The sequence below is a fragment of the Kogia breviceps genome, chromosome 2, assembly GCF_026419965.1.
Source record: "Kogia breviceps isolate mKogBre1 chromosome 2, mKogBre1 haplotype 1, whole genome shotgun sequence".
NCBI classification, from domain to species: domain Eukaryota; kingdom Metazoa; phylum Chordata; class Mammalia; order Artiodactyla; family Physeteridae; genus Kogia; species Kogia breviceps.
The window spans coordinates 188570819-188587086 of record NC_081311.1 but is presented as its reverse complement, the minus strand read 5'-3'; the positions used below and the strand labels follow the sequence as shown (position 1 = coordinate 188587086).

General features: G+C 40.7%; 1 protein-coding gene across 13 annotated transcripts in view; it reads left to right on the top strand.

Moving 5' to 3' along the window:
- DOCK10 (dedicator of cytokinesis 10) overlaps positions 1 to 16268 on the top strand; it is a 281208-nt gene that overhangs the window by 118899 nt on the left and 146041 nt on the right. For all 13 annotated transcript variants that reach the window (XM_059052008.2, XM_067026998.1, XM_067027001.1 and 10 more), the window contains exon 2: positions 7538 to 7657. In XM_059052008.2, coding sequence (XP_058907991.1) covers positions 7538 to 7657 — 120 coding nt within the window. The remainder of the gene's footprint in view (positions 1 to 7537; positions 7658 to 16268) is intronic.

Here is a 16268-nt window from a genome sequence, read left to right as displayed (position 1 = left end):
CTTCTAGAGCCTTCTGTACTGGTCCTGAAGTACATACCTATTTTTATTTGTTTTTATGGGTCATTAGCCCGTTTGAATAGTATTGTCAACTGATGAAGGCATTCAGATAGAAACTTAATTCTGTTATAAATACTAAAATTAGAATAAAGATTCAGATATCTGAAAGCGACAGGGGTGGTTGAGGAAAATAGAGGAAGTCTAGACTAGCAGCACAGTAGACACTGCATGTCACAGAAAAAATACGAAACATCTCAAAGGTAGGGGAAAAAACTCTTTGCATAATACTGTTTCTTGAAAAGATCAGATTTTTTTGAAAAGCAGAACCAAGCAAGTAGTTCAGATCAGACTAACTAGAGTAACCTTAACGGTGAGTAACCAGTGCTTGGCTCCCTAATTACACTTAACATTTACAGCACAAACATGTGGCCCCAAACACAAGGGGTTTGCTCTAGAGATTGTTCTCCATTTCTCATCCCATCACACCCTTTTCCTGATTTTAGTCCTTAACGAGCCTATTAACTCCCTATTGCTAGCAAACTAGACTTGCATGTGTGTAGGTTAGAGCTACAGAAAGAAATTCTAAATATCTTCTGATAAAACTTTGATTGTTGTCTAGGTATTTATCCTGGCAAAGCTAATGAGTTTAATACTCAACTAATCCTAAATTTAATCCTTTTCTTTTGATCTGAAAATATAAATGCAAGAAAATATTTTCTAGGTTCGTTTCTCAAGGAAAATAAAAGGCAGAATTTCAAAGTCACTTTCATTTGCTGATACACATAATTAGATTGCCTTGCTTCTTCCTACCGGTCATAGAGGGGCCTGACTTGTTTCAGGAGATACACAGAGGAGATGCTGCCCTTTTCTAAATTTCAGTGCTTTTCCTTGTGCTTTTACCTCTATTGCTTCCAGTAGAATCACTAATTATCAAGGTTTGTTTGTTTGCTTGCTTTTTAAGGAAATTTAGATAACAAACATAAAAGCATGTAGGACAGTTTCTGGTACATGAAGAATTTAGTATCACCAGTTTGATTGGTTGGTTGGTTTGACTTGGTGTTGGGATATATCTGGGGTTAAACATATGTGGTAATTTTCAATCGTTTTCGAATAAAGAAAAATCTATATTTGCCTCGCTTTTGGTGGTTCGCTTAACGCCCTCACATACTTCATCTCTTTGACCCTTGTGACGACACTGCTGTAAGCAGGAAGTTGCCCTTTGATTCATTTGAGTCAGTCTCACTAAGTCTCAGTTTAAATGACTGTCCAGGTTACTTAGCTGGGAGGTGAAAGACCCTGGACTTCGAACTAGAGATTCTGACTTCTAATCCTTTGCAAGAGTGGCCAATGCACAGAGCTGCTTAAGTAACTTACCCAATGTTTATGGTTCCCTACAGAGCTCAAAATGCTTTTGTTAATAAATTGCTAAATGTTCTTCCCTTTCTTGCTGACATTAGCTTCTAGAATCACATACATAATCTGTAGTTATTTTCCCTGGTCTCTTCTCACCAGCGTTTTACTTCTCTTTTTTTAATTACTTGAAGTTGTTAGTGGTTGAACTTTCATGTGCTTTTTTACTTTCCCTCTTTGGTGCATTTGCAAAGGGTAAACAGTTTTAAAACCAAGCGACTCCCCAGTGTTTTCAGAGACATGAGAGTTTTGAAAGGCCAAGTTCATTTTTCACCATGATGAAAGAAATACATGTTCATTACAGAAAATTTGGAAAATGGAAAAATTCAAAATAACAAAATCCTAGACATCATAGTCCCATCTAAATATAATTGATAATATGTGGATACAGATTTCTAATTCTTTTCTTTAAATTTTAAAAATTTTGTGCAGTTATTCAGTGTGCAGTATTTATTCCCACTTTTACTTAACAATACATAAGCAATTTTGCTTGTCATTGCAAACTTTAAAAACTCAGTTTTAATGAGCATGTATTGTTTCTTAGAGTGGATGTGCCATAATTTCCTAATCATTCTTTACCTTTAATAATTTATTGTTTCCCATTTTTAGCTCTCCTTGTCCTTCAGGCTTTATTATCCGTCAGAGATCTAGCTCTTCTGGACTCAATTCTAATGTCATAATATGTGTGAATCTAGAACCAATGTCAGGATGAATTTGACTTCCTTTCCTTCCTCCTTTTATTGTCTTCTTTCCTTCTGCAGCAGTATTTGCCATCTTGATCAAAGATGTGAGGACCCCAACCTCCTCACGTTTCCCCACAAAAGCCAATCACATGCAAAATGTTGTGAGCTAACTAGCTTTACTGAATATTTGAAGAGTTACAAGGAGAATTACAGCATGTACCACACAATTTTTCATTGATTTTTTTTCCAATTCCTATCCTATTTTCAGTACCCTTCCCAAGGCCCATTATAGCACTAAGCCTTTCTCCACTACATACAATTCTTGGAAAATATAAATCGCTTTTTGTGAACAACTCTGGTGTCTTCACCTTTTAGATATAGCCTCAACCAGCCCGCCTGCCTTTCTTAGCCCTCTTGCATTAAAGTGAATGTATTTTCTCCATCTTGTTACAAAGGTAATATTGCAATGATATCCTTGTATACTTCTTGGATTATATGTGTGATTATTTCTTTAAAATAGAGTCCCAGAAAAGGAATTCCTGGATGAAAGGATATAAACTTACTTACTCAACAGATATTTATTGAGCACCTATTACTTGCTCTCTGTACACATTAAATTTACAATACAGGTGACTTAAATCCATGACTAGTGAAAATTTAAAACTCACCGCCTTTATCTACTTAACACATGTAATGAGTACTATGGGTATAGTGTTGTTCTAAGAGCATAACAGATATTACCTCATTCAGTCCTATGATCTAACTTCTACTAAAATGTCCATTTTACAGATTGGGAAACTAAGGCACAGAGATTCTAACATGCCCAAAGTTCCATAGCCCATAAGTGGCAATGCCAGGACTAGGAGCCCAGGAATTCTGGTTCTAGAGTGCATGTTACACTCTCTGTTGCATCTCAACATAGAAAACCTATAATCACACTTCCATAAAACGAGGCTGCGTGGTCTAGGTTATTTCTTCGATTCTGAAGAGATCTCTAGGTTGATCATTTAGTCATTTGACTTTTCTCAGTGTTACATACTTCAAATGCTTAGATCTTCAGTGTCATTTCTACACCCATTGGCTTTTGAATTATAATTATGAAAATAATTCAGATCTTTGTGGTAGCACACCATGGTCTTGAAATTAGAGTCTTTAGCTAAAGCATGGACAGCTGCTTGTTTTGGACCAGTAAACAGCTCCTGGCAGCTCAGGTTGTTACCAAGATGACAGGTTCACCAATTCCAAGGCTTAGACTTGCATTGGCGTTCCATGAGAAGTTGTGGAATAAGGAGAGGGGAAGAAAGCATTTGTATTTGTGACAGGAGCCCATTCTTCTACTGTGAAGTCGAATTGGAAGAGAGCTGTGGATCTGGGGGAGTAGATCACACAAATGTCTTAATACTATATCAAAAGAATAGCCCTATTCCCACATCGGTGCAGCACCAGCCCTGCCACATAATGACAGGCACTGGTGGTTGCCTTTTCCCATGGCTAGAGTGATTTTAGAACAGCTAATGAAATTCATTACTCATTTGAGAGAAAAAGAGTGAGAGTAAAAAGCACTATAAAAGTCCAATCCAATTCAGAGTAATCTTGGCACATACCTTATCCCAGTTGGTGCATTTCCAAAGGAAAGAGGCACATTAAATTCAGGAGGGACAACCCAACTGTCGTAGAGCTGTAAATCAATGCTTCTCAGTTCCCAGTTCCACTCAAAATCTCTGTAAGGAGCAGTGGTGAGAAATTCACCGATCCCATCATCTTTGTATACATCTGTCTCTGACCAAAACATGGAACTGACAGCTGTCTTGCTCCAGAGAAGACTACTGGTTGCATAGCCTGGATTCTCACCATCACAGATGCAGAAAGCATCCTTGGCAAGCATTGCCAAATTCTAAGCTCTAGGTACTGTGGAAGATATCACTGTTATTTTTATTTATGAACCTCATATTCCCCAAATTATGAAACATTGAATATCTTGAATGTTGCACACTATTTAACAAATTCCCCGGAAAGATAGAAGTTTACTTATCCCCCAGAGGTCAAAACTTAATAAATTATGTGAAGCCGATCTGCTAGGCTTTGCAGCCCCAAGTCAAGATAACCTCAGTGCAACATTTTAAACAGGAAAGGCTTAGTAAACCTCCTTCATTAATTGGCTGGCATGTCATAGCCTGAAGTGAATAACTAAAAATAATACCTTCCAACAGATGCTTACAGGCTATGCCATTTATTGTGTGTATCAAGGAGAGTTTAGGATTTAGTTTTCCTGTGGTTTTATTAATAACCAGTGACTTGTGAACTCTGATTTTCCTATTGTACTAATTTAGGTGGGATTCATTTTAGGTGGAGTTTGGGCCCTAGTAAAAATAAATAAATAAACAAGTAAGTAAGTAAGTAAGTAAATAGAAAGATCTTTGAAGGTCTCCTTGACCTGCGGTTGTTTATTAACGCTCAAGTTTTCGACTAATGGGAGGTAAAATTAAAATGATAGTGAGAAAAAGACTGTAGAAGGCCTTCTAAAACATCCTTATGTCATTTGCCTTTTTTTTTTTTTTTTTTTTTTGAGGCTTTCTCCATTTTATTTCTTTGGGAAAAGAAAACGAAGTCTTTCCATCACATGTGGTAGAGATAGATATATATTTATATATAATTTCTTTTGTGTTTGGAAATCCCAAAGCTGAGTCTGTTCATATTTTTTTCTATTTTGTTTTTTTTCCTACTAATGCCTCCTCTTCCCCCCGTCCCTCTGGCCCAGGCCCAGGTTCTGGGGCAGGTGCGTGAAGGGTGAGTGAAATGGGCATGATTGACAGGACAGCCCTCCACCCAGCTCAGAGATCTGGTGAGGGGCACCGGAAGGGGTTGTGCCGAAGGACGGAGGCCACAGGGGCATCCTGGCTTTGGGGCGGATGCACACGTCATTAAACAGTCAGCAGTCAAGGGAGGAGGTCAGGGGTCAGGGGGTTGCTCACAGTAGTTAAACCCAACGCACACGAAGCCACACTCCCACACTCCTATGCATGTTGGTGTGAAGAAGGGGGAGAAAAGGAAAAGTGTTAGTAATCACATCATGAGCTGTTGGTAGAAGGACATCAGACACTTGAGCTGAAGAAACAGTGAGGAAATGGGGCTTACCAACCAACTCAACGGCAGAGATAAGAGCTTCCTGACCATTTTAGAATGCATTCTGTTTTATTTGCTACGTTTCATACACAAACACAATATTAAGGGGGAAAAAAGAGATTCCAGAATAAGCCAGGTGTTTCAGACTTGAAGGCTTATTGGGGCAGCTGGTAATATATTATAAATGTGACATCATGATACAAATGAACTTATTTACAAAACAGAAACAGGCTCACAGACTTAGAGAATGAACTTACAGGTACCAGGAGAGGAAGGGTGGGGGGAAGGGATAATTAGGGAGTTTGGGCTTGACATGTACACACCGCTATATTTAAAATGGATAACCAGCAAGGACCTACTGTATAGCACAGGGAACTCTGTTCAGTGTTATGTAACAACCTAAATGGGAAAAGAATTTGAAAACGAATGGATACATTTATATGTATAACTGAATCACTTTGCTGTACACCTGAAACTATCACGACATTGTTAATCAACTATAGTCCGATAGGAAAATAAAAAGTTAAAAGAAATGGTTTTTAAATGTGACATTACAGGGTAAGAGGTGATAGGCTACTGAGGTCTGTTGCTGACCTGGAGTGAAATACCACTACTCAAAGACATTCAAAGCCAACTAAAAACATTAAGATAAGTGAGCCAAAACAAACGTCTGGAGCCTGCATTTGCCTCTTGAGCTATCAATCTGTGCTTCTTGGAATTAATTTTTGCCTGGGAAAATAGGGAATTGGAACCTAAAAGAAGTCTAAAATAGAACAATTATATCAAAAGGCAGGGAAAGGATGCAAGAGGACTTTTTTTTCAATTACTCATCATACCATAGTGTCTCTGTATCTTCTACTTGAAAATATTGAATGTCTCACAGCTTTCACTAAATGGATTATGTTGGACAACTAAATTTCCTCTTTTCTCCAAGTGTGAAGCCCTGTGTTTTTATTTGCTAAATCAGCAATCTTCATTGAAGGGCCCTTCCAGAGAGAATATTCACCTTTCATCATCCTCAGTTTACTTAATAAGCATTTGTAAAATGGGTTTGTTTTTGTTCTGTTTCTGTGCAGAAAGTACGTGGGAATCCTTGTTGTTGGCCCACCATGTTACATTTTGTTTTGTTTTGTTTTTTATAGTTGGAAAAAAACATTGACTGCTGCTTTGAGGAGCTCATTAGCAATTATTAAAATGTTGGTAACAGTTTCTGGAGCTTTACCAGCAGAGATCTTCCAAAGAAGACTTTAGAAGTTGAAGCTAAATCTGTGGGCTTTGCAGAGTGGGGAGGGGTGGGGTTGGTAGGAAGGTGTCTGCTGATGTCATTGACATGAAAAATAAAACAATTTTTTTTTTTCACTTATGAGATCACTTTAGCATGCAGATCTCATGTTGACCACTCCAGCTTCCAGGAACCCAAAAATAATCCAAACAATCATCCTTTTTTATTTAGGTTGCATGAGTGCTTCATCCAAGGGCTAAGGGAACTTAGACTGTGTCCTTGGTCTTCTGTAATGTTTTATTATTTATTTTGGGCTCCATCTTTCTCACTTTGTGAGTCCTATACAGTTTGGCGTAAACATATCAACTGTAGAATGAAACAACCACCTTTCTCCCACTGGCATTTATCTCTCGGGCAGCTTCATTGAGGGAGGTGCCTTTCCCCTTGGCTTTAGGAGTTTAATGTGGTGAGATTATGTAGCTATTTTTTCAGACTCGTCTCCATTTTCACCACACTGTTTCCATATTCATTGTGTTGTTCAATTCTACTAAAGAATTACCCAACTCTTCTCTCTATATCGGCAAAGAGGCTCAGAGCCAAGCAATTAATCCTGACACAGGATCTATGTTTCAGTGACAACTAAGACAGTCTGTGTTACTTTGATTGCTAGCAGGGAGCCAACGGTTTAAAATAGACCCCAGTAGACCTCACAAGGAAGTATCCAATTCACGAAAAATGATGATAATCATCATAATACTATAGCAAGTAAGGAGAAGGCCTTCCTCCACATTAACGAAGATCAGGTTTACATAAACATCTACTCTGTGGATGAGTCAAGGCTGAATACCATGTGCACTGGAGGCTTGGCGCTTAAATTACTGAGTGAGATGTCAGGTATTTCAAGAGCTTCTCATATTATTTCAGATCTGGAAATAATAGTTATGTGGCTTCGCCCCAAATGCCTGGATTCTCCATGATTCTCTTAGAAGGGTTGCACGATATCAAAGCTTTGGCGATTCAAAGAAATGAAATCCAACCAGATGTTGAGAAAAAGCAAGAGTCTCTGTCTCAGTGGTTAATACAATATTTTCTTTGTCTACAGCAAGAAAAGCCCAGGCTTCTGCAGCCTTTGGATTATGAAACTGTCATCGAAGAACTTGAAAAGACCTATCAGAATGATCCCCTTCGAGATCTCCTCTTCTTCCCCAGTGACGACTTTTCAGTAAGTGTTTTCTTTCAAGCCATCTAAGTTCAGAAGGGCCCCACCTCTAGTAGATCCTCCCAAATTGTGTCACTTTCTTTCCTTAGAGATTTGGGGAGCTCAGCCCTCTTCCTGGGGTCACCCTACATGACCGTCCTCACAGATGGAATGCATATCCAGCAATTGAAAGTGCCCAAGGGCCTTCTAAAGTTGGAAGATGGGAGGCTCAGTGATACTGTGGCCACTTGGGATGGAAGGGGCATGGGGTGCTGCCTGGATCCAGGTGGTACTTGTGTCCCTGCCAGTATCTTGGTTTCTAACCACTTACCTAGCCTCACGGAACACTTCCTCCCTTAGGCCATTTGTAACCAAAAGCTTCCAAGCAACTGAAACCAACCAAAGGCAGAGGCGGGAATCTCTTGGCACAAAAGATGTAGGTCTTAAAAAATCACCCTTAAACATGGTTGTCCCTTGTTTAGCCTTGTGGGCAAGGAAAGGTAGGCAAGCGAATCTTCACAGAAGGATTTGTGATCTGAGATGTGTCCCCTTTAGGACGACGCTCACTGGCACACAGAACACTCCAGAGGGTAGTGCAGGCAATGAATAAAAAGGAAATGCATTTTGGAGACAAGCTCAGTAAAGTTATGGATGATGAGCACCCGTGTGTCGCAAGCATTCCATCTGTGGTCATCTGAAGCGTGTTTAGTTTGTTAGTGAATATCTATAGAGACAGAGATCTCAATGGGCAGATGGTAACCTTTCCTTTTTTTGTAAGAGAAAGGTAGTCTCAGACATCACAAACATGAACATCTTTTTTTGTGTATGTATGTGTGGTTGGATATAATTTCTTTCTTTTTTTAACATATTTATTGGGGTATAATTGCTTTACAATGTTGTATTAGTTTCTGCTGTATAACAAAGTGCATCAGCCATACGTATACACATATCCCCATATCCCCTCCCTCTTGCGTCTCCCTCCCACCCTCCCCATCTCACCCCTCTAGGTGGTCACAAAGCACCGAGCTGATCTCTCTGTGCTATGCGGCTGCTTCCCACTAGCTATCTATTTTACATCGGGTAGTGTATATATGTTAGTGTGACTCTCTCACTTCGTCCCAGCTTCCCCTTCCCCCTCTCCGTGTCCTCAAGTCCATTCTCTACATCTGCTTCTTTATTCCTGTCCTGCCCCTCGGTTCTTCTTAAAGCAGATGAAAAGGCAGCTCTGAGGTAACCTCTGGCACAGCCACTGTCCGCCGAAACCTCTGATGCGTTGTTGGGGCCCCAGGGCTTCCACTTCCTCAAACAGCCTCAAACTTCCATTCCTTCTCTTATCTTGGGGGCAGATCTGGCTTCTGGCTTCTAAAGGTTCATTTTTTTCACCTTTCTCCATGAATTAATAAAAAAGAAGGTGTGTGGAAGTCAACAATTTTCTGTTCCAAGTACCAAGAATGATGGAAAGAAAGGAGACAGATTTGTAGACAGGAAAAAAGAAACTCTTTCCATCTGTTTTTCAGACTTTTAAATGTCTCTCGCTTGAGTGTTTGACACACTTTAAAAGAGGCCTGTCCTGGACAGAAAACTCGTTTCCGTGGTCGGACCAGGCCTCGGGGCCTGAACTGCAAGCACAAAGTTGAACCACGTTTTATTTTTTAATTCCGCATCCTCATTTTCTTTCAGACCCAGGGTAAACCTTGAAACAGTCTCTTTCTGTCAAACAGCACACACACAAACAACTTGACACTTGGAGCCCCTTTTCTTCTAGCTCTGTTACTCAGAAATATGTCAAAAGCTACTCCAAGTTCCCCCAGCTCAAGAGAATGGAGGCACCTAGGTGCGATGTAACATTTGTACTGAATTTGAATTCATGTTTTGGCATCTTTCCACACTCATTTAAGTTAAGACTGGTCTGCTTACTCTGTGTCCTTTGCTATCCTTAATGGTGTAAACAGAGCATATAATAACATACTTTGTTATTTTCCCAATGTAAACATTCCAATAAATACACTGAATCCTTTTATCTTGGGCTTGCTTAAGACACATCTGTGGCCACCCCCATTGCCTTCAAAGCAAAGGGCAAACACGGTAGTATTTCCCGAGGGCTTCTCCAAGATCTGGTCCTTGCCCATTTCTCAAGGCCATGAGCTTCCTCCCCAACCCAGCCCCCAACCCTATCATACACAGTCACCCTCATTCCCAACTGGGGTAAGATACTAGCACAACTCTGAACGTAACATTCTATCACCCTCACACGATGCCCTTCCTTTATTCATTCAACAAATATATAAAGTATAATACCGAATGTTAGGTATTACAATATCTCAGAATGGGGAGACAGCAGTGATTAGACAGAAATTTCCTTGTTTTAATGAAGCTTACCTTCTGGTGGGAGGAATCGGGCAAAAAAAAATAAGTAAATAAATCAATTAGCAAGATAATTCAGATAAAGACCAGTTCTATGAAGAATGAACGGGGCTGAGTAATAGAAGTAACGAGGGGAAGAACTGAGCTGGACTGGATGATCGAGGGCACCTCTGACAAGCTGACATTCGAGCTGAGCTCTGAATTCCCAAAGAAGACCAACCCTGCTAAAGCCTGGGGAAGGAAGGAGGGTTTAGGGCTGCAGGAAGCTGCTCCGAAGGCCCAGGAGAGGTCTGAGATTGAAGAGCAGTATGGGTGGACAGCCAGAGCGGTCAGAGTTGAGGCCAGGCAAGGACAAGATAAGACATTTGCATCTGATTCGAAAGGCAAGTGGCGAGTCACTGGAGTGTTTCAAGAAGGGGAACAAGTGACCTGGTGCATATTATTCAAAGCTCATCTGGCCTCTGCATGGAGAACACATAACAGGGTGTAGAAGAAGCTGGGAACCAGCTGGGAGCATAGCTCCCAATTGGCAGACGCTCAAGAGACATTCGATGCCACCCAATCCTCAGAAAATATTGTATTAGACAAACAGCTAAATTTTCGTTTCCATGAAATGATATTTTGACAAACAAAAGGATAGTATTGAATATTATTACCACGTAAAGTTGCCAGTTTTTGAACAACATCCATATGGATTGGTTTCCTGCTTTCCTACTCTACAGAGTAAGGGTTGACAAACAATGACTCATGGGTGGCCTGTTACCTAATTTCGTATGTCCCGTGAACTAAGAATGTTTTTTATGCTTTTTAAACACTACCCTGTTTTATTTTCTTCATAGAATTGATTAAATAGTTGAAGGGAAAAAAAGGAATATTTTATAACCCATGAAAATTATATGAAATTCAGATTTTGGTAGCCATAAATAAAGTTTTATTTGAACCCAATGACACCCATTCATTCACCTGTTGTCCATGGCTACTTTCATGATACAGCTGCAGAGTTACAACAGAGGTGCAGTAATTGCAGCAGAGAGAGAGGGCCCTAAAAGATTTACTATCCGACCCTTTACAGAAGAGGTTCGGGGATCCCCGCTATATGGTACAACCATGTTCGTTTGGGGGAGGTTTCCTCTCCCTCCATGTGGAGTAAAGCCCTTCTTTCAATGCCCTCTGCCACAGTCTGTGCCATCCACAGCCTGCATCACATTTCAGGGGTGTTGCTCGCCAACAGCAAGGCTTCTGTTCACCTGGCTAGGGTATCGTTTCCCAGGCCCATCCTTGAGCAATGGGTAAGGATGCTCCGGGATATGTGTGCACAGCCCCCAGTCACCGAATGGGAGGTGGTAATTGAGTGGCCACTCCAATCCCAAAGCATCTCAGGATGGAAGGAGGGGAGCGGCCCCAAACTCCCCACCCTCCCCCCAATGTCCTTCCCAGTTGTGCCCTACAGGTGGAAGAATCTAGCTCACTTCTGTGTTTCCGTGTTACCAAGCACCCACACTTGCAGTAGACATGATTCATTATTTGGTTTGTTTAATCAATATGTATTCAGCACCCACAAGGTGCTGAATATAGAGCAGCACTTTCTAGACAAGAAAAACAAAAGCCCTGTGTTTAAGGAGTGTGTGCCCTAGTATGGATGAAAACTAAAATTGATTAAGAATGCTTATGGTTAAGAAATAACATGAAACAAAGTCTTCATCTGGTCCTCTATACCCCTTAAAGGAGATGATTTTTTACCAAGACAGCATTCCATTCACACTGCTGGCCCAAGCCATCATCATCCTTTTTTGCCTGGATCCCCAGAAATGGTCTTTAACTGGTCTTCCTGCATCCTTCTTTGCCTTGATTGATTTATTCAATGGAAGCTTTTGGAAATACAAGTCAGATAATGCCACGCCTCCAGTTAAAACTTTCCAGTGGTTTTCCATTGCCTTTAGAGTCAAATCCAGCTCCTCACCTGGCTCCTGATCATCTCTGAGCCGTTTTCTCCTAGCCCTGTTTCCCTTGGTCGCTACACAGATACCTACATTCTATGTGTTCCCTGCGTTTGCCCAACCCGCCCCCTCTGTGGGACCTTGATGCCCCTCGCACAGCTGGTTCATGTCTTCCATTCATGATTCAGTTCAAATGCTACCTCTTCAAAGAACCATCTCTGACTTCCAACCTGCATTACCCCACCTCCACCCTGTGTTACTCTATCACATCCCCCTCTTTGCTTCTCTTATCTTGGTTTGCTTTTTCGCTCTCTCACCATCAGTGAGGAACCTCAAGCAGTACAAGGATGTCCCTGCCTTGATCATGGTAACACCCCCAGCAACTAGAACGGCACTTGGCACCAAGCAGGTGGAAAATGAATATCTATTTCACGAGTTGTCTTTCAGACACATGTATGTTATTATTTTAGAGTATAACTTTGAGTACCTTTAGGAACCAAAAAGCCTATTCTGAAATGAAATTTGAGAATAAAGAGAATGAAGTCATTGGTTTTGCTTGAGATCATTAATATGATAATTTCCTCTTTGACACAACTTATCACATCACCTTAAAAAAACAGCGCTAAGATCGGGATCCCTTTCCCCAGAGGCTCATTCCATCCGATACAGTGACTGGCACTTAGCCGCTATCAACAAAGGCTTATTTCCTCCCTGTAACACCATGTACTTATTCACTTCCTTTCTGTTACTACGCAAGGGAGAAATCATTTCATATCTGTATTTTAAGTACCCAACACAACGTCTGGCTCATGGGCATTCAATAAAGATTGTTGAACATTGAATTGAAATCGTCCTCTTCCAGATTAAGAAACCCAAGTAGAAGCATTTCCCTCTTTCTTGGCCCACGAGGTAGAAACCCTTCCTCTGGTGCATGGGTTCTGGGAAAAAGCAGTGTGATCTTCTGTACTGCTTGCATCGTAATGATTACTTGGAATAAGTGGTCTAGATGCATTTATTAACTCATTCATTTCAAAAACATGTACTCCTTCAGTAATTGTATTTGCTACTCTTGTTTTTCTCATCTTTCTTTTTGAAGCTGGTAGTAATAGAAACTTAAGACCAAAAAATAAAGAACTTGGTCACCAAATTGTGGCTTCACGAAATAGGCAGGGAGGGTAAGAAAGGAAAACAAGAGCTAAAGAACAGTTTGCACAGGGAGATCAGCTCGGTGCTTTGCAATGACCTAGAGGGGTGGGATAGGGAGGATGGGAGGGAGGCTCACGAGGGAGGGGATATGGGGACATGTGTATGCATATGGCTGATTCGCTTTGCTGTGCAACAGAAACTAACACAGTATTGTGAAGCAATTATACTCCAATAAAGATCTATTTTAAAAAAGTTTCAAGGATACAGTGAATCATATCAGGGAGTGTTTCAGTCGAAGGAGAAACTGATACAAAATAGCAGAACAAAAATTGAGAAAGGCAGAAATGAGTTTCTTGCTGAGAGAAAGATACAGAAAACCTAAAGTGGCATCATTTCTGGGAGATGTAAACCCTTAAAGAAGAAAGTTCAGAGGTCCAAAAGCGATAGTGACACTGTGGAAAGGCCACCTGATCACCTGTATTTCCATCCTGCCCACCCCTGTCAAACTGCTCTATTCCCACTCAGTTTCCCGGCCCACCTTCTGTGAGTTACTTGCTGTAGACAGCAAGGACACCAACATGAACAAGAAACAGTACTTCCGCTTGAAAGGTTAGACTTTCATCGCTGGTCAGTGGCATCTTCAAAGTCAAAGGTCTACATTGCACATCTGATATAGCCTGTCAAGGGAGTTAACATAATCTTCTCAAATCCTTTCTTCATATCAGTAGTTCAGAAGTAGAGTCTCAGGGCTCTCCAAGCATCCTGCAATTTTCATGGCTTATTAACAAGACTTCGTGAACTGTGCTTTCTTAACATTTATTCTTTCATAGCATGTTTCTAGCTATAAAAAGCAACTGGTATGTGGGGACTTCCAGGCTCAACCACATGTGTCATTTTGTGAGAGGAAGCAGAAAGACCTTAATATCTTTTAAATGGGAAAGCAGAAAGGCCGTGATCGTTTATTTTCTTCGTCTTGCATCTCTTACTGAGACACAGCCTAACATTTTATAAGAATGTCAACCTCTTTCTAATCCTTGGCTTCTTAGCCTGAAAAGCAGACTTTAAATGGCTCTTGGTGTTCATGCAAGAATGCTGTGACTGCAATTTAAAAGCTAAGTAAGAGTCTTTCTCAAACTAGGTTATTCTTAGTTATAATATTCCTCTCGTTTACAAGCTAATGAAGCTGAGATTTGGAAAGACTCATGTTCAAGGATGTAGAGTAACTGTGACGACGGAAATCAAACATAAGCACCTTGACTTTTGCTATTGGAGTTTCTGTCTAAACAGCGTGCTCTGAGCCAGCTGCTTCTTAGAAAAATAAGGTGCATGACTTGGGGAAAATATTAACTCCCTGCATCCCACAGTGAGCAGTACCATTACAATATTGCAGAGAAGGGATTCTAGAGAGCTTACTTTAATTCAGTAAGGATATGTGGAGACTGCTCTGGACTTGATTGTGCTAGGAATATATGTCCACATTAAGACTTCTATGTGAATATTCATAGCCTCATTATTCATAATCCAAAGTGGAAACAACCCAAATGTCCACTAACTGAAGAGTGGACAAACAAATATGGTATGTCCATACAGTGGAATATTATTCAGCCATAAAAAAGGAATGAAGTACTGACAACATGGGTGAACCTTGAAAACATTATGCTAAGTGAAAGAGGCCAGTCCCAAAAGTGTACCCACGGTATGATTCCATTTACATGAAATGTTCATAATAGGCAAATCCATAGAGACAGAAAGCTGATTAAAGTTGCCTAGGGCTGGGGAGAAGGGAGAAGGAAAGTAACTTCTAGTGGATATGGGGTTTCTTTTGAGGGTGATGAAGATGTTCTAAAATTAAATAGTGATGGTGATTGCATAATCCTCTGCCTAGACTTAAAACCACTGAACTCACTTTAAAAGGGTGAATTTTATGGCATGTCAATTATATTTCAATAACAGTGCTATTTTTTTAAAAAAGGATTGTTCTAAGCATTAAGGTAGAGGCATCCTATAGGTGGTCAGAGACAGGATACCAAAAAGATCATAAAAACACATGTCTGCATTCAAGTACTTCATTCTTTAAAAGGGATGACAAAGTATACCAGAGACACAATAAAAAACATGGCAAAACATTTCATGTATAGTTATATTTTATCACCAAAGCAGATTTCATGTGGCTTGCTTACATACAAAAGTACACACATGGAAAGTGACTGGCTGAATTAATCACTTGCAGAGCTTTGGGGTCTACAATATTCTACAGTTAAGCTGCAGACTTCATGGGTAATACAGACAGTAAATGATAGAGTTCTGAGAAGAGAAGATGTATGTTGGATGAATTAGAGAAGACTTTCAAAAGAAGGTGGCATCTCTGTCAAACCCGAGATTAGGAAAGAACAAGGAAGGAAAAGGATTTTCTGAGAGGAGGAGGGGCACGGGCAAGGTATGGGCAGGAGGGAGCCCAGCATGGAAGAAAGAATGCGAGCAGCCACAGAAAAAGGCGCCCTGGCGGCCTGGCTGCGGTGGGTTGGCTCACGTCTCAGGCCTGGCGCTCCTCATGGGGCCATATCTGCAGGCCTCACACGGAGCAGGCTTCTTTGCCGTACCTCCTGGGAGGGTGAACTTAGACCACAGCCTCTGAGTCCTTGCCAAGGGGAGACCCTGGTGCAGTGAGTTTATTTCTGCTGTTGGAACAGTGTGTTCTATTAATACTCACATTTTTCCATACGTAAAACGTTTCCTCCTTACCGCCATGGAGTAGGTGAGACACGTTTTGGAGCCTGGAAAATGAAGCGCAGAAAAAAGAAGGGAAGTGACTTGCTCAGTGGTTTGCCTGTCCAAGACTAAGATGTCTTGAAACAGGTCTCCAAAGTTCCCTAATTATATACTTAAATACGATAATGGATGAATCACCGTGCTTGACTTGGCTGGATGATGGCTAGGGTCCAGTTATGGGCAACTGCTCACTATTTGTGCACTTCCCATACAGTTTCACTTCAACAAAACAAGAAGGACCTTTCCCTTAAAGCACGATGAAACTATTCATGTGAATTCTCATGTATGTAAAAAAAATAAAATCACAATACTCTTCTGAATAGGGTAAAAAATGTTTTTCAAGCAACAAATGTAGTATAAGTGTCTGCTCTACTAGGATAAAAACCAATATCAGTGTTTTCATTTGAGAAATTTAGGTG